Genomic DNA, 23,257 nt, shown 5'->3' with positions numbered 1-23,257 from the left:
ACTACTTCTTGTTTTATTAGACCTTACTTCTTGTTAGACCTATATCCAAAAAGTTACTTGTATATTGTGGTGAAGGGTGCCGCAGTTGTGGTGAGACAAAGAGCTCCAGCACTCTATACTTTTCATCTCAGCAGAGGCTCAAATCTGAAGCACAATAATACAGCATAAATTGAACAACCCCCGTCGTTCGCGTCAATATTGCGAGGGGGAAAATACGTACTTTTAATGCCGAGTGCGTTTTCACGGAAGCGTATTGGACTTTTCCTGACGTCGCGTGGCCTTCGTTCTCCCTTTTCATTCTCTGACTTCCTCTCCGTTTGCTCAGAGAACGCGGAACCTTGAAAATATATTCAAGCACTGAATGAGGCTTTGAACCAGGGCGCTTTGGTTTTTGAGGTTTGCAACGGAGCTACGGACGGGCTGCTGTGCATGTGATTCTCTGCATGTTTGAAGGGGAGAAGCACCACCTGAAAAACGGCCAACGACGACGTCACGTCACGTATTTCGGTTGTCACAAGCTATTAATGTGTATACGAAGTGTGTACAGGGGCGCGGCTATATAGATACCGAACCCACCCATGGACACGCAAGCCACCCGTAACAAGGGTGTGCATAGTAGCTGCATAGCGATAGCGTAGCGAAACCGCAGAATGTATTCTGCGTATGCACGTAGTTTAGTCCCTGACACACCTCTAAGAAGCCATTGATCACTATGTCTCAAGACGAAACCGATCAATTTTCTCGATTTTCTCGAAACCGATTCAATTTTCTCGTTCATTTTTTCCGTACACATCCAACGAGTGGAACTGTCTTCCTCAGAACATTGTCATAATTAACGATTTCATTCTATTCAAGCGTGAACTAGCCAATTTCCTGTGTATTTAATATTTCCGTGTTATTTATATTCTACATGTGTTAGCTTTTATCTTCGCTTACCCCTTCATGTAATGCCCCAATGGGGCGCCTTGAGGTACTACCATAAATAAATAAATAAAAAAAATCACTATGTCTCAAGACAGAAGGCCTACGGGTTGAACTATACGTTTCCACCCCATGTACCCACATGCGTGTTACATTCCAAAGTTTGTTTGTTGTTAAGAAAAAAGGAGAGGACAAATTCCACAGTCTTCATATCACTCATCAACTTACGTTGAATGGGGTAGGGTAGTGACTGCAGCTCAACCAATGAAACACCTCATCACAATGTCATCACTAGGGCCCTGGAGCTCGTGCAAATTTTTGGAATGCGTTCTGACGGATATCCGAACGTTTCTCCACACATAACCAATAGCAGCGACATAAATCTACAATGTATTGTGTGTCGTATAATCGCATATTGAGGCATATTTCTTTCTAATCGTCATATAATATGACGGTTGCATACTATGTCATATTTCGGCGCCATTTGAATAATGTTTCTGTCGTTTGCCTTTCCTTTTATTTTTTTCCTTTTGCGACTGCTCACGTTATCTCAAAAGGGAGGTCATGGGCCCAAAACCCGTGTTTCATCTACACAACTAATCTACTACGCGGCTGCTTCGCGCTATGCAATCCGTGGATTCGGTCAGCAGCACTAGCACACAGAACGAACTTCTCGAAACAGAACGCGCGACAAATAGTCAGCGAGTTAAAAAAAAAGATACCGCAAGCATCCCTGTGTCCGAACACCTTTGAACACCGAAGATATTGGTGTTAAAAATCACTCAGTCGTGCTGCTTTCTAGTTTCTTTCTACTTGCATGCAAATCTGGAGTCTGGAAACTTGACTCTTGGAGATGCTTGAGGTTGTGCTGGATAAAAATAACGGGCTCAAGATATTGCAGTCTATCAGCGCCGTTCTCGACGGCAATAAACAGCACAACGAACAGCTGTCTGCACATGTCGTGGATGAGCTAGGTTGCTTGCGAATTCGACGGAATAACAGGCAGCGACATAGCGTGCACATTTTCGCGGTACATGGCTTTCTTACCTATAGCAAAACAGGAAGCTTTTAATCACCCCATGTAAAAATGCATATGTACGTGTGTGTGTGTGTACATTTGAAAACCTGAATATGGCTGACTGCAATGACCAAAATACAGTCTGAGTGTGCATGCGTGAACTACATTCCAACTTCCAAAAGGAAAGGTTCAAGAACAACAACTTTATTTCGAGATGATGGATAGGGAGTTTCATCGCCAGGGGCGATACTCTACCCCATTGCTGGAGGGGATGCGGGGAATGAAATAATAAGCCCCTGCACAATATTAATCGAAGTCCTATGGTATCCAGAAAGGTGAAGAGAGATTGGAGGGCAGAGCGTTGGTGGGCTGGGTATGGCCAGGGACCAAGTAATTTTGTGAGAGGGAAGGGGCGAGAGTTCAGCTCGTTAAGGGATCCGCAGAGAGTATGGTTCGGGAAGGTTGATAGTGTGGGCAACGGAGAAGAATGCGCTCTAGATCTCCTACAGCACCGCAGCGACTGCACTGGGAAGGGTCGATTTTTACTTGTAGAACGTTTTTTAGACGATCCACGTATTTATACAGTTCCAAGCAATGCTAAAGCTTGATGAGCTTTTCGGCATCATAATATTTGTGCATATTCTGTGCATATACTTAGACATCTCGAGCCGCAGATTTCCACACATATTTTGGTAAGCCTTCTGTATGACATAGCGGTTCCTATAGTCATCACATATTTGTTATTGGTGTTGTTAGAATATGAGATTGAAGAACCTCGGGCAATAAAAAAAATCATTTCATTCCCATTCAACCGCATTGGTCACATTCAGTTGGAGCCCAGTCATGTTTAAAGACACTTTCCTATATGCCTGGATCGAGTGAAAGCATTTGGATCAAGTTCAGTGCAGGCGTCACCTCAAACTTCTTCGTTCCTTCCAGGAGAAGCAGACAGCACTCAGACCTCCAGAACAGAGGCGTGTGGCCTCCTGATGGAAAGAACAGGGATTCTCTGAGGCACAGCATATACGATGGCCAGCACCGTCTGCAGCCCACAACGCCTTATTACACTACAGAGTCGCCGAGGAGGAGCGGCGGATACGATGGTCGTCGCGGTTCCAGTCGAGGTACAGGTCGCGGTAGCGGTCGTGACTCCGGTCGTGACTCTGGTCGTGACTCCGGTAGGGATACTGACAGAGGTAAGCTCAGGGGAATAATGATTCGTTGTCCAGTGACCTGCTGACAGGTCGTTATGCGTCGTGAAACGGCAAACCAATAACAGTTACTTTGAACTGAGGTGCAAAATCTTAACCAAGTAAGAATACCACAACAGAATGAGGATGAACCGATTAGAAGCATGAATGATTAATTACGAGACTTTCGTGCAGTAGTCTGTACTTCTTCAGGTAGCAAAATACATGGTACAGCGAGACTTTATACATGTTCAACTCATGAAAAAAGAGAGAGGGAGAACGTGGGCAAGGGTTATACAAACACCTCAGATGGCAGACGGCTTAAAATGGGCACAAAAATTTGGGGAAGCAGCAAAGCTAAATTTTGTGCCAAAATTTCTTTTACTATAAGAGTACAAATAAAGAGTACAAAAGAGTAAGAGTACAGTCCATAAAGAGTACAAAAATGAATACGAAGAAGAAGAGAGCGTTCGATTTCCAGGAAAGGGAACCTTAGGGGAACTCAGTATCTGCAGCGTTGTGTTTCCTTATTTTAAAATAGAGGTCACCAGAAATGTTCTTCAGTCTCTTTGGCTGTGAAAGCACACCCTTATCTCGTAGATGTGTTTATCAAACCAGTCTTCCGGTGCTCGTTATCAGAGGAGAATGTGCGCTGAACTCTGATAATTTTGCCCCCCCCCCTTTTTTTTTTCTTTCGAATTTCATTCCGCCTCCTATTTACACGTGCTCAAAGGCACAGTTGTCTTTCGTTCTTGCGGAAGTTTCTTTAGGCTAAGCCCCCTTTAAGTGCGATGTCTCACATTTTAGTCGCACTTTCATGCCTTCGGAAACAAAATTGGCTCGCTACATAACCAACACATCCACGTTAGGTTGCAAACATGTTCCCTCTAATTGTGAAACTGCAGTGGCAAATTACCTAAAGCGCATAGCTTTTGATGTATAAGACTGAAATCACGATGAAGCGCGAATTCTACTTGTGAGTGAGTTGTGCCCCATTGAATACAATGTGTAAGATTTCAAACGCCAGAGGAGCAAAAGCCTTTTTAGGTATACGGATAATTCTTTTTCGGCATAATTCCTCGTATATGAATCTCACAGGATCCATCGCGGCACCAGTGAAAAGTGTCGACGTTTTCTGCCAAAATGAGTTAATACGTTTCTTATGCATTGCGTCTATGGGTGTAATGCAGGCGAAGCACGCTTTAAGTTCGTGTCCGCGAATCTTGGGCATGATTTATGTATGGCACGCTTTTTGCTCTATGACGCAGACTACGAGTACGGACCTGTGCAGCCACGGCGGGCAACAGTTCCGACGACTACCCCGAGGCCGTGCGCCACAGAAACAACAGCCAACCACGGTTACGTCGAGAGTCCAAACTACCCGGACACATACCCATCAGATTCCGACTGCTATACGGTTATTCGTGGAAAACCAGGCGAGATTATCGTCCTCATGTTTGAGACAATCTTCATGGAGCGTCATCCTACCTGCGGAGCGGACTACGTTGAAATATACGACGGACCATCCATAGGTACGGTGGTCACACACGTTTATTAAAGAAAGAATCGTTTGGGTACTTGAGGTTTCTTACGTGGAACCTGGTGAAGGAATACGTATCTATACGTTGGGCTCTGGTTTTGTAGTAACAACTGTATTCCTCTTATCGTTTTCGTCTGCACGAATAGCTCTTATGGGGCGTTCTGTATATTTTGAGCGACCGAAGGTAAAGGTGTGGCACGTAAGTAAGAACGTAAAATATCGTAATTTGGATTATGCGTGCGTGTGTGTATGTGTGGTCTGGTGACATTGTGTGCATTTAGAGCAGTGTGGTTCTAGCGTAATGGACACTACACGTCGGCTTTTGTCCGCCCGTATGCTTTGAAATTTACGCTATTCAGTTCTTGGAGCACATTTCTGTGGCCAGATTTAAATCTCTACGCGGTCTGGGAGAGGCCCGGCAACGTGTGAGTGCCCGCAGGAAGGCGCGGATAAGGTATAGTAAGAAAAGTATGGAGACGTTCACCTCTATATACAGCCGAGTAGTACTCTAAATCACTTGCACATGAAGGCAAAAGAGCATGTTTGTTTGTGTGCAAGAATAGGGGAAAGAGAGCAATTAGTACGTGGGGGTGGCCGCAACGTCCATGAGAAAGTTCACCCGTGCTCCCCATTGCTCGTCGCCTTAGTTCAATCGGACAGATCCTCAACCGCTTCCAGGGTCTAGTTGGTCTAGGGCCGTACGAAGATCACTTCGATGTGAACTGCACTGAAAGCAGTAAAGTAAGATCGGTTCCGCGCCTTCCGTTTGGACCCATGTACGGCAACCAGGCGAATTCACCATTCCAATCTTGTACAGAGAGGCACTACAAGGACGTACGACGTACGTAGGACGTACGATATTTGGAATCGAAGGCGATCTATTGAAGATTCAGGTTTCCTGACGTGCGGATTTGGGATAAGAAAATATAAGGTAGAGTCGATCCTGGCTAGAAGACCCGACTCCGCGCCAGCTATACCACTTTCGTCAGCACGCGTCGTTAAGCACTTTAACGAACGTTCTTTTTGCGAACGTAGACAGGTAGAAGTCCAGCGAACCAGTAAGGAAGTATGAAGGGAGTTGCTTCAGGACGAGAGCAGCCGATATTTGGAACAGAGACTGTTCTTCTGGGCCCAGAAGAAGAACAGTCTCTGCTCGAAATATCGGCCACCGGCTTCGGTGGCTCAGTCGGTAGCGTGTTCGCCTTCTGATCCCGAGATCGCGGGTTCGAACCCGGCCGAGGACGCCAGCGCAGCGAGGACTTGGTCGCAGGGTGCAAGTTTCCACGAGGGATGTTAACTACGGGGTGCCGTGTGATGAGCTTTCATCGCACGTTAAAGAACCCTCAGGTGGGCAAAAGCAATCCACAGACCGACCGCTGTGGCGTCGCTCATGATCTCAGTTGTCTCGCGACGTAAACACCCAATTATTATTAGTGAGTTTTAGTATACCGTTGATAAGGTTATCGTGCCTATCGGAACCAATCGCAGTGATGCGTGACTCAGAATCTTGTCCACTGATTGGTTCCGGTTGATACGGTTCAACGCAAGCCACGTTATCAACGGTCTGCTAAAACTCTCTATTATTATTATCGAAATATCGGCAGCTCTCGTCCTGAGGCATTCATAATTATTTTTTGTAAAGTACCTCGCGAAGTGTGTCATGAGTATTTTTATTGCGTTCGCAGAAAGTCCGAGCCTAGGCCGATACTGTCGTGAGACCCAGAAGCCATTTGAAGAGATCAAGACGACAGGCAACACGATGATGCTCCATTTCCGTTCCGATGATATCGTCAACCTTCAGGGCTACAGAGCCAAGTATTGGACGGAAACCATCACTCGATCTTCACAAGCTCAGCCAAGTAAGATCCAGTCTACAAGCTGTACTATAGTTTATAGAGGACTTAACAATGTAAGCGAATCTCGTCGTGCAGTAAAAGTGAACAATATAAATAAAAATGCGCCTTACAAGGGGGGGGGGGACTTCGTTCCCCATTCTTGGATTGGATTGGAAAAGAAAGAAAAATGTGGAGAGGTTAGTCCCGACCCAGTCAGAACTGGCTACTCCAAAACGCGTTTGTGGGTAAACAAAAAGAAAGAAAAAGGTCAGCTACGAAAAATAGGATAAACAAACAAACAACCAAGCAGGATAAAGCATAAAGGAAGACGGGGGAAAGGAAAGGGGGAGACGTTCGACGCCGAGAAACACTCACTGCACAATGTCAGATATAGCGGGAACACAATGTCACCGAAGTTTTCACAGAGTGTCCAGCAAGTCCGAAGCGGTAAGAAAGTCCACAAGAGCGCGCAATGCCGGCACCTGGTGTTGGGCGGGCCAGCAGCCTAGAACCTTCCCAACGGAGAAAGGGCGATTGTCGAGGCGGGCTAGTGCCGCCTCACATTTCACAATTGGCCGACTACGGTTGTAACATTTCTTTCGAACTTTCGAACGGGTTCGAGCATGTTTGTTCCACGTTCTATATGTCGTTTCAGAGGAAAATGTTAATGGGAAAACACGGCAAAAGTACTGTTCCGCGTATTGCTAAAGCACATAATGGAAATGCTATTACTCCAAATCTTACGAAGTATGGTACTAAATACAACAATGAAGCACTCTTTAGAGAGCTTTTTAGTGATCTGTGACTCAGGTGAAATGAGTGAACCTACTTCCCTTGTTGTACTTACGTCCTACAACAGTTAATATCTCAAGGATTAAACGCTTCCCTACAGTTTTCTGACGCGTCTTGTTATTGCATCGTACCTTTCTTTAATTTGTTGAGCATCTTGGTTCTGGTTGTATGTGGCTCTGTGGCTTCTCTGCGCAGGCAAGTGTAGGGTCTGGTCAGATGAAACCCGTGGAATGATCAGCAGTCCCGGATACCCGGACAACTATCCGCCCAACTCGACGTGTCGTGTTCCCTTGGACGCTGGCCCAGGCAACCTCATCACACTCTACTTTAATGACATCCAGTTGGATCCATACAAAGACTGTCCTTACGACAAGATCGAAGTGCGTGATGGCCTCAATGAAGGTAAATCATGTTTGCTTTAAATTGAGATCAGACTTTAGAAATGATGGAGATAGTAGAAGTAGAGGAATATCGAACAAAGTTTTTAGAGCACGGTAGTCCTGCTAGAAGTAGAATTTATAACGTATTAGGAAGTAAGAAGTATCTAACTAATTGCATTTCCTAAGCAGTATTCTGGAACGTTTCTGCGAAACAAACGTTGTAGAGGAAGAGGTAGAGACTGAAAAATGGTGATGTTCTTTGCGCCGGTGCAACCAGCTGCTCCAGAACACGTATGCTGAACGTTCTAGTTAAGCACCAGGTAGTTACGTATACGCAGTTTGGACGAAAAAGAAAAGAAAAAGAAAAGCATCCTTCGACACGATTGGACCACACGACGTGAAATGGCCCTGAAGCGACCCGTGGTTCGAATCTAGGTGCCGGCTGTGCTGTCTGGGTTTTTTTTTTCTGAGTTTGCCTCAGACGCTTTTAGACATACGTCGGCACAGTTCCCTTAGAAGTCGGCCCAGGATGCACTTTCCTCCAGGGCGTCTGTCGTGAGGCCGACAACTGCGAGCCCTTTCACCAGCACCACTAGCACCACCACCACCACCACCACCATCAGCGACCCGTGGACGTCGACGACGAGCTACCACCGCGCGCATAAGACAGGCAGTTCCATCGGTGAGGACAGTGATGTCACGAGTTGAGAAGCTCCTCAGCACATCCGGGATATTCCATCATCGCCGATTAGGATTCATGTAGAGGGATACCACCTCCTCTACCTTTGGTTGCCTGGACTGGGACTCAACTCATTGGGATGACACGAAACAACTTTCGAAAGCTCATTTCGGAATGTTTTAGCACTTGTACTGTCCAACCACCATCACGTTCCATGATTTTTACATCTAAGCAGCAGTTTTTTTGTTTTTTTTCCAGTGAGGTCCCACCGTTTCTGTCCAAACACATCCCTTCCCGCGCTAAAGTTCGACAAAACCGCGTTTGGAAACAGATGCGTGGAAAAAAAATATCGTACTATCTCAGTAACTTGGTTACATTACCTGGCTACATTTTGCAGCCACTTTCAGCAACAGTGGTAACTAAAAGCAATCACGAGGAACTTTCAAAAACAGTGACTAGTTGTCAGTTAAAAAGTACTTAGTGTGAGTCGCAAGCTACTTCGTTACTGCCCAAGACTGTTCTACGTACCGACTGCAGGAGTTTCATGTCTCTAACAACTTGCCTAAACGTCCGTAGCTGTAGAGACTGGGGGGGGGGGGGGGGGGGGGGTGACATGAATATTTATTAAGGAAAAAAAAGAAAGGTCAGCCAGACAGAGTTCGGCTTGCGAGACGGGGTCTTGATGTGAACGTTTTGCTAACAGCAGTGTGTGTCGCTTTTTCAGATGCCTACCTCCTGGGAAGGTTTTGCGGCACCGCCGGCGAACCCACATCTGTAACTTCATCCGGCAGCGCTTTGTTCATCTCCTTTACGAGTGATAGTTTCCTGAATGGCCGGGGATTCAAGGCAGAGTTCCTCATCCACAAAAAGCCAGAAGGTGATCCGCGACCCGTTTGAAATTATTTGCGAATGCTAGCTGCAAAGATTTCCCACACTTGCCGAAATCAGGCAACTGACTTCGAATCAACTTTTACGCAAACTTGTATCTTTCTAGCACACTCTGTTTGTTTGTTTGTAACGGGGGGGAAAAAACGAGAAATTGAACTCGTCCCTCGACTTGTCCTGCTACTCCTAACATAAATTCTCACCCCCACCCCCACCCCACCCCTCACTCCCCACGCCCCAAAAATACCTCACATGTGCTCTACTCGCAAGTCCGCTATTCACTATGCACATATTCGCTATTCTAGCACACTCTAGATGCGCTAAACTGCATTGATTGCATTGATTTATCGCATCACCATCAGCCAAAATTACATTGAGATGAGTCCCATATACGAGTATTAATATATTTTTTTCGATAAGTTTCGAAATGTGTCCGAAAATCTTCTCCCATTGTGTAAAACATGTCAATTCGAAGTGAGTTTTAATATAATTCTTTGGTGCGACTCTGTGATGTTCCGTGCCTGTCAAAACAGCAACGTGCATTCATTATTTGTCTACTTTTACTGTTACCCTTTGCATGATCAATTCCAGCCCTGCTTAGGGGTCATCCACCTCCGGTTAAAAAAAATAGTTCTTTGTAGAGGCAGTAAACGTGTCATTAAACTAGTTACTTGTGGCAATATAGCTGTCTTATCGTCGACTAAGTGACCAGATGGAGCAGCTCATCACAAATACGTTCATACGAAGACACTACCAGACATAACGGCTGTGACGACCAGTTGTCAGTGAGGGACCAGTAAGGGGTGCATCACGGAGGAGAAGTAATGAGAACGAACTCTGCCGAGCCGCCGTTGAGAAAGCGTGGTCTCGATTCCTCGAGTCTAATTGTGGCCGCGGCGCGGCGCTCGCGCTCCGCCAGGTACTTGCTCCTCTGAGATAAGGTTGCTGTAATGCACTCTTTCAGATGTACTTGTGTGTCCAGTGGAAGCAGAAAAAAATATTTTGATAAGTAAACACGCTTATCGTGTATCAAGGAACGATCTCTCCGTGAATTTTTCGCCTACAGTTTTTGTTAGTGCAAAGCGAGGAGCTTTTATTTTACAATGCGGGAAGCCGCCGTGAAGGGGGCTCCGCGTTGGCTGGACGGCTTGAATGTCTCCGTAAGCGTGGTGCTCTCGCAGTCAAGAAGCTATTCTCTTTTTTCTTTTTTTATTTGGGATACAACACGACACCCGAAGAAGCACAAAGGTTGTTATCCGACATCGTACAGGATGGTACGCGTATTTACATCACCGCCAACGCACGACCACGAGATGTACATTGATAATGGTTTGCATTGATCAGTATTAGTTCTCGGGAACACCTCGCAGTGTAGGGTAATGATGTCATTGGGCTGGTTAATCCGCATTTGCATTCTAGCTGTTGCACGAGAGCTTTGTCGCGTATGCACAACGCTTTGGGAAACAGGAGCCTCTTGTCGTAATTGTGATGCATCCGCTGGGATAGAGAGTTACATATTCGCATGCCACCATACACGAATTTAATACCAAGGTACCAGAACGCACTTCTGTCGCAGGTTTTGCACACGCGCGGTACAGGATTCAGTGCATGCACTTCCTGTTTCTCGAAGACGATTTTCATCTTGGTGTACCGGCGCGGTGGGGGGTAAATCCCATATCTACTGGAATTAGGGCTTTTTAACTTTTCTGGCAGGTATATATTGGTGGTTTTGCATTATTGTTCCTTCTTTTTTTGTGTGTGTGTGGTGGTGGTAAAATATCCGGTGCAACGCCTTGAGCAGCATGCTTGTACAGAAGTAACTTGAAACTGAACACCAAAGCGATAGTGTATAATGTAGAAGTAATGTGTTGTTCAAGATTTCAGTGTTCGTGAACATAAATTAGAGACTAGATCCCGACTTTATTTTGCAGTTCCCAAAAAGCTAGCGATTGGCATGCATGACAAGATATAAGAAACTAAGTGCCAGAACCTTCGGAACCGCACCGTGTCCCATCATCAGAGCGTCCCGCCCCTCCTTGCACTCACACACACAAAGGTCTCTTAACTGCTTGACACGTACGGAGATAAAACTTTCTCAGTCCCAGCTTATGCAACGACCCACATAACGCGCGATTCCGGAAAGATCGCATCCGGCGACTTTCGATTACACAGCTTCTAACTTTCTTTCTTCCCTCCTGACTTTCTTTCCTCCATACCACTCAAATGTGGCTTTTCGGAACAACGTTTGCTTCCTTTGGGGTATGTTAGCGTGTTAGCGCAGCGGTCAAAGTACGCGCGCACCACAGGGCACGATACCCGAGACGGCCGGGGAGAAGCGACACAGGATTCTGTCGGAGGCATTCGACACTACACCTTCGGCAATGTAAGACGTTTGTCTTACGTATTAAAGTTTCGTTTTTTTCCTTCTTATTTCCGATTCCATTTTTATCGGACAGGTAGCTTCCATCTATGAGACAAAAACGAGGTAGCAGAAACCGAAAAAAGAAAAAAAGAGAATTAAAAATAATTGTAGCTGACCAGAAAATATTAACTCGTTACTGGAGACACCGTTGTTTATGCTTATCAAGAAACATTCGTTTTGAACGCTTTTTAGTAGAGTATTCGAGCACAAACGGCGCATTGCCGTGCAGGCGATTTCGCGGAGCTAGTACCGGAGGGAACGCGAGCGCCGCGCCGCGGCCAACAATTGACTCGATAAATTGGGACGTCGTTTTTCAGCTGAGTTCGGTCTCCTTACTTCTCTTCCGTGGGGTGCATGATACGGTACAGCGTTGGCAGGCTGATACTATACATTTCTCTATTTTGGGACTGAAAGTGAAATTACCTTTTACCTTATCTTATTCTAACTAAAGTGAAGTGAGCCGTTGCTTCCCGTTCCTTTGGAGGATCACTGCTCCAGCACAATGTAGAAATTGCTTATCTGTAGTAGCTCGTACTCAGACACGACATCGATTCTTCTTGGCCATTTATGTTCGCTAGTCACCTGAATGCGCAAACAAACGAATACTTAATTACGGATGACGTGTGTGAGTATTTTTTATTTTTTATTTTTTGCTTAGGCTATTCAGACCCAGTGCAAGTGGGTCGACACGATTTCATAACTTGGCATGACACACGCACGAAGGTAGCAGGGCATAGGCGCAGGGCGGGGCACTGTGTACTTTGGTATCGCCGGTCTCATTGGTCCTATACATACTTCACCCTTTCGCTTTTTTTTTTATTGGGGATAGTCGCGACGATGCCTACACACTTGTGGTCAACAAGGGCGAGCCAATATCGACATTACCTTCCCCTCCCACCTCACACAAAGCACGCAATTAGAGCACCTTGTTTGTACGTTCCATGAGGGACTAATGTGAGCCGTATACGTTACTGCAGTGGTTACGCACCAAACCGGCAAGAGCGGATCGCCGAGCCAGAAACCCCGGGACCCATTGGAACTCCTGGAGCAACCACATGACGTTTCACTTCGCTACAGGGAGTCGCACATTTTCCGCTGTATGCCTCGGAGCGATCAGGCCAAAACTACATGGTGAGCGTTACCTAAGGCAAAAATCGACTTAATCCGTGACATATTTCCTCATCATCAGTCACGTGTTCAATCCGAAGTGACAGCCGCCATAGAAGGAATAGCAGTGTATTTGTTCCGAACGTCGAACCGATTAGTGTTCGCAGATGGTTGTACTGTTTGCGGCACACTTGTCCGAAATCTCCATTCAAAGGTACAGCAACCCGTATTGGCTTTGCTGCTCTTGAAGGGGCTGTACCACTATTCTTTTTGACTGTTTTAGTCGGGAAGAAAGAATCGTGCAACAACATGCAGATTTCAGGCAGGCTAAACAGCGAGCTGTCGATTTCGAACAAGTATGTCGTAGGCAGTACAGTAATATTACGTCAATGCATATGGTAGGGTCCAATTAAGACAACAGGCATCTCCATCATTTCCTTCTGTATGCCTCACCTCACATCAGGAGAGCTGGAATCTCATTTTGAGATTTCAGCCAAGAGCTCTGGAGTTTCCATTTCTCTTCCATTTTGTTTTTATCTATTGTTTGCTTTACTGCACCTCTGCAGGTACAAGGACGACAAAGAGTTGCACATATTGAACAACGACCCCAACTTGAAAGGTCTCTTACTAGTGGGTAACCATACCGTATGGGTGAAAGAGATGGATGTCTCCTTGCGTGGCAACTACACCTGCCGGGTGGTGGCCGAGAAAGGATCGAGGGACGTCAATTTCAAGATCGCTTACGGGGGACCGGCCATCGTTACGCCAACGTGTGAAATTGGTAAGCGCCGAATTGAGTTTAGTGTCTACTTCTTTGTCAACGCTACAGGAGGAACCCTTTCAATCGAACCAGTCAGTTCATGGTGGGAAAGGTGATGAATTAAGGGCTTTACAATAAGGTGCGTGAGAATATGCAAACGCAATTCCCAAATACGCAAGCGTAATACTGTCAAGCGCCACGCAAAGCGAATACCCAGAACACAAGGTCTATAATGCACAGCCTCTGCCCGCGCACGGGTTGCGGAATAAGTTTTTATAATGCAGAGCAGAGTGCTGGCCACTAAGGCTAACAACCAAGGCTTACAAAAGAAAAAGAAATCAGCCAAGAAGAAATCGTCACCTGTGAACATATCGCAGTAAAAATATTTGGTATCGTGAAACAAACCGAAACCTTTTTTCTTGTCAATGTTTCCGGCTGTTTGCAGACGACAAGCCTACGCGGATTCTCGCCGGCCGCGGTAGCGACGCAAGCCAGCCTTGGGGCCACACGTTACTTCAAAAAATAGCGTGCGCACACAAAACCCAAAGCGAAGTTTGTGTTTCTGGCATTTGCGCAGTGTCGGCGACGCTGTTTCTTTTCTCTTTTTTTGTGACCCAGAGCAGTTGGGTTCTTTTTTTTATATAAAACTCTCTAATATATCATCAACAACAATATGCGCAGGAGTTTCCAAATTAAGAAGCAAGCTGGATTCGTTTCGTTTTTGCGCATCAAAGCTCTACGTAACATAACGTACCGTCCGTTTGTTGAAAGCCAAAGCGTTCCTCGTGTCTTTTTGGGGTCTCACAGTATTCACGTGATGAAATACATATGACGGTGCACAGGAGAGCCGTACCCTTATCGGTGCTTACTTTCTGGCAGTAATGCGTAAGATACCACAAGACGTGACCTTTACGGGCGGCGAAACCGTCATCATCCCCTGCGAGGGCGCTGGAGACCGCGTCAGCAGCCGATGGACGCGCAACGGTGTGCGGCTGCCATCCAGCGATGGTCGGGTTACGGTGCTGCCCATCGGCTTCCTCACAATCAACGACTCCCGGCCCGAGGACAGCGGGGTCTACAGTTGCATCACCACGGATGAAGGGAAGAACTGCTCGCGTACCATCAGTGCAGCCATTGTGGTTCTTCCAAGAGCGAAATTGGAGGAAGGTTAGTGGCGATTTGCACCAAGATCTGGCGTGTGGTTGCGTGGAGTTGATCAAGTGTACAGGGAAACTTGAGTGTCGGGCCTCCCGTATTTGTCGGCTAGAATGCACTGTGGCGAGATATGTTGGCCCTCGATCAGCTGCTGAAATTTATTAGGATACTATTTCAAATCGTCTGTCTCCAGTGTGTCTTCATCTGATTAGGGGTTCTCGCCAAAGCATGGGGTTACCTGTCAGTGAACTCTGGAAAAAGAGCTTCACCGCATAGCACGCTCGTGGCCAACCAGCACCTGGGATGATATTGTTCCGTCATACTGTTCAAAACAGCGGACACAGGGGGCGTACGCCTTTTCTGTAATACTTTACATTCGCAACGTGTTACAAAATGGCGCACGCCACTGGTCCTGAGCAAATCAAAAGGTAGAGTGAAATCGTTCTGGATGCTGGTCGGCCTTACATATGTTATGTGGTGAAGCTCTGTCTTTATAGTGTGGATGCACACTACAAATCTGCTGAAGCAGACTGAGGCATCTATTCATATCACTGAGTAAAAGGATAACCGGGAATGAGGCTCGCGTATCGGTGCTGCTGATTATCATTTAGTGAAGTTAGGGATCATCACTGGCAAAGCTTCTGCTAGATTCGGCACTGAGCTATGAAGTGGTATATGATCATCTATGGTCTATGGTCATCTGGTCTATGAAGTGATGAGATAAGTTTCGATATAATCATTTCACTTCTCCTTAAAAACAAAAAGCGAAAATGCTCAAAGCGAGCTCGACCAAATTCGTTGCCGTTCCTGAGCGAGAGCAGCAGACGTCCCTACCGCCTTCCCCAGAGCAGCCTTCCAGGATGGCAGGGATCTGTGTAGCTTTCAAGTGCAGAGCGTCTATCCAACGGAATGTATTCTCGGTCGTACGGAGCGTTACCTATTGATGAACTACATATGCGTAATTTCTACTTAGCCTTTTATGGCTCCTGTGCAATCCTAAGACAGTGCTTCTAGAGTGCGGGAAGGGGGTTTCACGGACATCTTGCTCCAGGCAGGAGTTAGCCTCGGTACTACTCTGTGACAAATATACACCACGCGTAGAGCCTCATTGCAGCTGATGCTTTACCTGACATATACCCAGAAGTTGCCACTTCGCGAAATCAAAGTGCAATTCTAAAAACGTGAGTACTGAAGTGCTTACGGGTGTACGATGAAACATTCGAAAAACCGTACGTGATACTGTATAGCTGCAGAAGAGGACAACCTTGTCTATCTGCCTTCCTTTGTGGAAGACACTTTGTTTCTCACCTACAGCAACCTTTTATAGCATTATATGAAAGCTAAGTCAGCCAGGGGCATTGTTATATCTTAGTCACGGACCGATGTGACATTTCGTGTACAGTAGAGCCAATAAAGGTGCCATGTATTGTTCACTTTAAAGTGTTTGCTTGCCTGTAGTCTGTGGTCGCGTCATGATCAACCCTCCTCGTCAAGTGGAACGCATATCCGGTGGCCAGGACGCAAGAAGAGGAGCTCATCCCTGGCAGGTACCACCGAACGCACCCTCAACTTGGCTTGTAGTACCTTACATTGCGATGGCACATCACAACGCTCCAGCTTTGGCGATGGTCTGGCAATTGTTCTCAGTCAGGATACCTTCTTTGCTGTTGTACCGCTTACTTACCGGTTATTTACGCTAACCGACACTGAAATGAAACATGTGGTTGTAGCGTGGTCTTCACTTCTCTGCGTAAGCTGAAGATCTAGGCATACCTAACCTTTGCGGCTATACGTAATGTCGAACAAGTTACTCATTGAAACGACTTTGCTGCAATACATCGAATGCGTATCGTTGAATTGCAGAAAGCAAACTTGGGAGACAATTTCCCAGCGGGCGCGGTCGGATACAAGCTATCCGATACTTGATCTATCTAATGCAATTACCGAACACAAGGCTGCGGGCTCGGTCTAGGTCTGGACGCCAGCAACTTCGTGGCAGGGTATATGTTGTTTAGGCACTTCGTCTTCGGCGAAGGACGTTAAATAGGGTACGCCGTGGGCTGAGATTTCAGCGCACGTTAAAGGACCCTCAGGAGGACGAAATTGATCTGCAGACCTATACCACTGTGGCGTCATGATCATAGTTATTTCGCTGTGCAAAGCAGCGAATGACGATTATCATGCCTAATGGAATTCGGTTCAATTCCAAGAGTTGTAATCAAATACAAGAAGCAGCTTCGTCGTACTTCTGTGGCTACCGCGTTGGCAAGGCGACGAAACTCGGCAAACTGTCTATCATGCTAACGTTTGCGAATACATACTATAGGAGGAGCGTTCAATAATCCAATCACTTCATTATAAGTGCAAGTAACAAGCGCGCGAAACCAGCCTCTGGACATGCCTCGAGGACATTCCTTACGCACTGACGAACCAGCTTGAAAAGGGAACCTTCGTTGGACTCTACAAAGAAATAGCTCGATTCGATGCACGGCGGGTTAACAAAACTTCTCACCAACGAAGCAAAGAACAGCAAAGAGCTGCATGTACACACGGATGCAGCTTATGCCGAGGGTTACCGTTCATTCCGCATAATTAGGTTCTGGAGCAAGTTGTTTAAGTGAGGTAAAGAGTGCATTGAAGATTACCCCGGTGCTAGACGTGCAATGGGAGCAGCAGCAGAAGAAATATGCAAGAAGTCGAGGCGTTAATTTTGTCTGGCAGGAATATGAAAAGTACTCGAGTAGTTAAAGTAAACAAAACTTTGAAAGGAGAACTTGAAGCTGCTAAGCGAAAACCAAGTCGTTTTTTCGTCGCTCTGCGATGAACATGGGAAATGGGTACCCTACAGACACTCCGAGAGCAATATGGAGCCTGCAGTCGAAGCATACACTTTCCTTCACAGCCAAGATATTAAAGGTTCAGTCATTTGCTGGTAAAGTCGTGGCAAGTCTCTACTGGGATGAGGGAGCACTTCTGGAGCTCAAGTACATGCTCCATGCGAAAGTGGCACACTAAGACAATGAATGGTTTGCGACGGGGGAGCAAGAAGAAAAGACGTCATGAAAGAAGTCAAGAAGTGAAGAATTAAAGGTTGCCCCATCCTACAGTTGGCAATACAAAACGTCCTGGTTTGAAGAAAATGCAATTATTTTCAAAGTGCATCAAGTCGTTGCAGCAAATGTGAATGACGCGTATGGAACTGTCACGGGACTACATTGAAAAATATATTGGTCTTTTTTTTTTTGTATAATTTCTTGACTCCCTAAGGTAGACAAATTATTGAACACTCCCCGTACATGCAGCAAAAACGTTCGTCCAGATCGTTATAGACGGTCGTGCATCATCCTGTTCCCTAGGAAAATAAGCGCTAACATATTTCGAAACAAGTATTTCGAGAAAACGCATTTCGAAACAAGTATTTCGAGAAAACGTATTTCGATCTTCGAAGAAAGTATTTCCCAAGTATTTCGAGAAACTTTCTTGTTTGTGAGTGAATAGTGAATAGTTATGATCCTTTATTGTTTGACTACCGCTGCCGAGAAATACTACTTCGAAAACTCTGGAATGCATGAGAAATTGCAGATTGGTTAAGAAGCCCCTACTGTACCGACACCTAGAAATAAATAGTTATATTTTAAACGAGCGAAAGGCTTGTGAAGTATGACACATATTAGATGCCACTGTTCTGAAAATAATCGGGGGTTACGCCTATATCGGCTATGGCAAGCTGCTCACGGTCATCGATTCGTGTGCAACATAAGTCACACTGCGTCGTACCTATTCATGTGTGATACTCTCCTCAGCGCCACTTGTGAAAGCACGAATACGCTCATGGATACGCTCATGATACGCTCATGAGTACATGAGTCTTCGGGTCAGTGAGGACTCATGTCCCGAGGGTCGGGTCAGTGAGGACACGGGTCCTCCTGTGCAACAAGATAATTGCGTATGAAGTAAGAACATACCTTTCCGCTGCGAACACAGCGCATGTGTACCACATACAAACCAAACTATTCCCGTTTCAATGTAACGCAACGTGCCGTACATAATTCCTACGGCTTTAGTTCCTGTACCTACGAAACCCCCTGTACCCCACTCCTTCCTGCTGTCCTCTCTCCATCTGTGCACGTCTATACAAAGCTCATAGCCACAGTTACTTCGCAGCGCTAACACAGAACAAAAAAAAAAGATGTTCCTGTACACAGCACATTTGAACCTCGCATGTTATTGGTGCACAGTGCTGAACAAAAGTATATGAAACATGGCAGAGCCTATCATTCAGCGACACCCTGGCGGCGGGCGGAAGCTGTCACGTGCACCCGTTCAGAGTGTTGACCACTTAAATTCCCTGGATGCTTTAATGATGGCCTTAATGGGAGTAATCCAGGAATTTCAAATGTCCACAGGTGTGCGTTCCGTGAACGCTTGTCCAGCACTGTACATCGTCCGACTATCGCGTCACAAGTACACCTTTCCGAAAATAACATTGGAACGACAAGCCTTCCACTTGACACAACATGTAACAGTAGCTACACGAGTAAATCCACATCATAACATGATGAGAGATAGCAGCAAGCCTTTGTTTTCTGGCGGGAAGGGGGGGGGAGGGAGTTAATGCGAATACAGGAAACACAAAACACCATGCGTCTTCGCCACCAATGCTTCATGCTGATGTCACGATAGCTGCGATTCCTGTATACACTGATACCCGATACCGAAATACGAGACTGAAAATGTCACACGAATGGATTTTATGAATACAGTTGCCGCGCGTGCCACGGTTCTTCGCCTGTATTGTCGACCAACTTATGCAACGCTATCTACGTTTCAGTTACATGCCGCACGCCAGTGCTGTTACCAGCTGCAAAAATTGGCGTAATGTAGGGCAATGTAGAAACCCGATCTACCTTCAGGTACATCGATAGTGTTGATCACTGCCATCCTTCACTTTGGGTGCTGGCGTAGCGGTTGCGCTCGGTCCACCTGTCGGCCAACAGTATTCTCAGGTACCTTGGTACCTTGGTTCTTGTGAATGAACTAGGTATCCTAAAGGGGATGTCAAGTCCAGTTATTCTGGGCCTGTTAATAGACGCCATAGCATTTTAAATTTCAGTCTTGAAATTAAATACACAAATTTTCCAAGCATGTCATATTTTCCGGTGTCTGGCTCCATTTAACGACTGGAGCTTTCCTAAATTCATACAGTATAGGCTTTCTACACTGCAGTAAACACAAGGGGTGTTGCTCCCGTCCATCAAAGGAGTGCTTGCAGTTGCACAAACTCGCATTTGGTAACTGTCATGAATCAAGTGACCGTTTGATCTTCAACGCGTGGTTTCAAAGCCGTTGCCTTGCTCGCCGCCGTGTAGCGCTGGTCATGACCCATATTGCAAACACGTATATTCTCCATCGTAACCACGGTCGTTGAAACAGAAAGTGCCTCGCCTAAGCGCAGTTTGCGTGTGGTGCCATCTGCAGGTGTTGTACGCTTCACGGAGACTCAAGAACCAGCACTAGGTAAGCTATTGATTCCTATATCCTCCTGGTCAACAGGCTTTGCTCCGGTACCGAAGTGGCGATGCCTTCTGCAGTGGCAGCCTGGTGTCCGAGCGCTACGTGGTGACGGCTGCCCATTGCGTGGAGAACCTGCGCACGCGCACGGCTGGCATCGAGGTGGCTCTGGGAAAGCTCTTCATCGACAAAGAGGAGACAGATGAGGTGGTGACCCACGTGCGGGACATCCGCATCCATCCAAACTACAGGCTCGTCACCGTCGACAGTGACATTGCACTGGTAAGAAGTTGACCTCAATATTGGCCGTTCTTCTTGTTTTGGCACCTGCGTCTGCTATATGGTTTCTCTGGTCGGGATTCTAGAAGCACGCACCGCATTCATCTGCATGCCGTATTACGCGTTGTGCCACCATAACTAGATGCAACATCATTCTACTTTACACCCCAGTAGACGGCTATGCCAGCGAAATCTCTCACTGTTCCTTAGACCCTCTAGTAGCAGAGATGCGCTTCTCGACCATTCAGAAGCTGTGTTGTTGTGATACACATAACATGACCTCTTTCTGTGTAGTACAGCTTCATACGAAACTCTCGATGTAGGTGGAGCTTGCGGATCACATCGTGTTTACCAAATATGTGATGCCAGTGTGTCTGGGGAATCCGGACCATGTAGAGAAGGTGTTCTTCAAGCGGCCAAAGCAAAAAGCCTTCGTCACTGGCTGGGGCCGTTCTGCCGAGTCGGTGAAGGCCTCGTCTCGTCTCCAAGAAGTCGAGGTCCCCATCCACTCCCCCGACACCTGCATGAAGTCGACGAACTTCACGGTATCTAATTTGTATCTCCTTTATGAGTGACGAAGTAACAACGGAGGGGAGGTAATTTCTCAATTTCTGGGTAAAGCGCGGACAAGGGCATCGTGTATCTACTATGTGTGGCTGATGGGAGTCCCTTTGTTTCCCTCGGGCTCACGGTAGGTCACTTGCACGGGGCTCGCGGATATTAGCTGACATAATAGTACGTTCCAGTTACTGAGCGTCTGAATCGGGAGAGAACCACGATATATTCAACTTGATGCAACAGGGCTTATATTAGGATTAGTTGTATATACCTACCGCGGAGCAGGACATTACGTTGTACCTCTTGGATTTCCTTTTTGCTTTCGGAAAGGTAAGACTTTCAAAACGTTTCGCAGATTTGAGGATGTTCCCACTTAGTATTGTGCTCTATAGAGCAGCGTGTGATTTGCGGAATGCAAAATGACATGGAATATGAAAAGTCGAGGACGTTGTTTAACCGCATCAAAAAGCTGACTCTCCTGATTCACAAATATCTGAAACAACCGCCAGACACGAGCCACCCTTTCTTCCTGACGCTGCGCTCACGCTCTATACATAAGACATAACCCAGTGCGAAAACCCTTATCGAAGCATGCTGGTCTCTGGTTTCACGTCGTAGAGACTGTTCATATAACTAATGACGTATCACATGTCGTCACGTAATCTGTTAAACTTAGTTACCGGATGGTGCATGATCTGTGCACACGTTACAGAGATGACGAGGAGGTACAAGGCTGGCCTAATTACAAGAGTTACTCATGTCTGTTTGGTCATGCAGGTCACTGAAAACATGTTATGTGCTGGAGCCACGATCGGTGGAGTGACCAGGGATGCTTGCGATGGAGACAGCGGAGGCCCTCTAGTGAGTGAACATGAAGGAAGCTGGTATCTACTAGGCATTGTAAGCTGGGGAGAGAGTGCCATCTGTGGAGATAAGGGAAGCTATGGCTTCTACACCAAAGTGAACCGCTTCCACTCTTGGATCAAGGGCATCGTCAATTAGCACGACGTCGACTAAAAGTCACGCTAACAACGCACGCGGCATCCAAGATAATTGTGGTTGTCTTGGGAAATCCAGTCTTGTGATCTAGTTGTGAAACTGACCTTGTGACCTGAGCATTCAACAGCAAGGTGTGTCGGCTCAGGTTGATGAACAATGTGGAATTGCATAGTTATAGGAAGTCACGACTTCCTGATCGGAGCCTTTGGTCTTCATGCCAAGACCGACAATCCAGAAATGAAAAGCAGAAGTGAAATGATAAAACGCGGAATATCTGCTCGGACAGCAAACACAGGTTGCAGCACTGATTGGCCTACTTCGTTGGGTCGAGGCGATGCACATGTTGGATCGACATTAGATGCCTAGCGAACTTGAGCTGGCAGTTCTTCCCTTTTTTCTTTTTTTGCCGTTTTGAAAACAGGGTGAGCATGAGGCAGTGAGAATAAACTCGTCATGAACTGTCTTCTGGTGTCTGAGAAATGATGGGCGAAGTTGACCGTAAGGTCCGTGAGGTGACAACCTGTGCTCAGAAAAAGAGGGCACAGAAATAGAGAGGAGGTCTAAGATGAAAATGTGTCCACACGTGTCCTTCGTCACCGATATCATATCAACAAACCTGATCGATCGATCGAGCTTCGGGGTTGTAGCTGTAACTGGAAGCTGAGAGATACGATCTACCGTTCTACTCAGCAAATTACATAGCTCTATACGCACTCCTCCTTCGGGTGACAAATTCCATTTAATTTTTGTATTGTTCGAGTTAATATGATGGCGTTGGAAATTGCAATTGTGTTGTTAGGAGTCTTGTTGCTTGCGAGCAACACCCCACTATTGTTCCTATTGATCAAATACTGGTCATTTTCGATGCGATTATTGGGCCGATGTTGAACAATATTGAATTTGTACGATTGTCTCTTGGCGTCCACTATTCCTAGTAGTGGCTCAATCTGGGACCAATATTAGAAACTGCTGAAACAGACTGCTTGAAAAAGAAAAGAACACACACACACACACACAACATTGTTGGGCGTTTCTAGAGTCCTATACTCAATTTTTTTCGTCGCCATTTTCTAGGCCATTCTGGATGGGACACATACTTGTTCGATATTTGAAAGTAACGACTATTCGCGCACATAAATATTTTACGCGGCACTTCCTGTGATAAAACCTGCACCCCCTTGGTTGTGCGACAGATCTTTGCGCGACTGTCGACATATCTTTCCATC

The 23,257-nt window shown here is 46.3% G+C and overlaps 1 protein-coding gene across 1 annotated transcript in view; it reads left to right on the top strand.

Annotated features, from left to right (window-relative positions):
* LOC135400270 (mannan-binding lectin serine protease 1-like) overlaps nucleotides 1-22,494 on the top strand; it is a 48,025-nt gene extending 25,531 nt beyond the window's left edge. Inside the window, exons 2-13 of the mRNA XM_064632052.1 lie at nucleotides 2,879-3,135; nucleotides 4,398-4,661; nucleotides 6,355-6,528; nucleotides 7,492-7,698; nucleotides 9,080-9,232; nucleotides 12,640-12,793; nucleotides 13,336-13,550; nucleotides 14,409-14,696; nucleotides 16,143-16,231; nucleotides 20,238-20,477; nucleotides 20,798-21,019; nucleotides 21,810-22,494. Of these exons, the coding sequence (XP_064488122.1) occupies nucleotides 2,879-3,135; nucleotides 4,398-4,661; nucleotides 6,355-6,528; nucleotides 7,492-7,698; nucleotides 9,080-9,232; nucleotides 12,640-12,793; nucleotides 13,336-13,550; nucleotides 14,409-14,696; nucleotides 16,143-16,231; nucleotides 20,238-20,477; nucleotides 20,798-21,019; nucleotides 21,810-22,034 (2,488 nt within the window). The 3' untranslated portion in view covers nucleotides 22,035-22,494. The remainder of the gene's footprint in view (nucleotides 1-2,878; nucleotides 3,136-4,397; nucleotides 4,662-6,354; nucleotides 6,529-7,491; nucleotides 7,699-9,079; nucleotides 9,233-12,639; nucleotides 12,794-13,335; nucleotides 13,551-14,408; nucleotides 14,697-16,142; nucleotides 16,232-20,237; nucleotides 20,478-20,797; nucleotides 21,020-21,809) is intronic.
* The last annotated feature ends 763 nt before the right edge of the window (nucleotides 22,495-23,257 follow it).

This window comes from Ornithodoros turicata, chromosome 7, assembly GCF_037126465.1.
Source record: "Ornithodoros turicata isolate Travis chromosome 7, ASM3712646v1, whole genome shotgun sequence".
Lineage (NCBI taxonomy): Eukaryota > Metazoa > Arthropoda > Arachnida > Ixodida > Argasidae > Ornithodoros > Ornithodoros turicata.
This window is presented reverse-complemented; position numbering and strand designations above follow the sequence as displayed.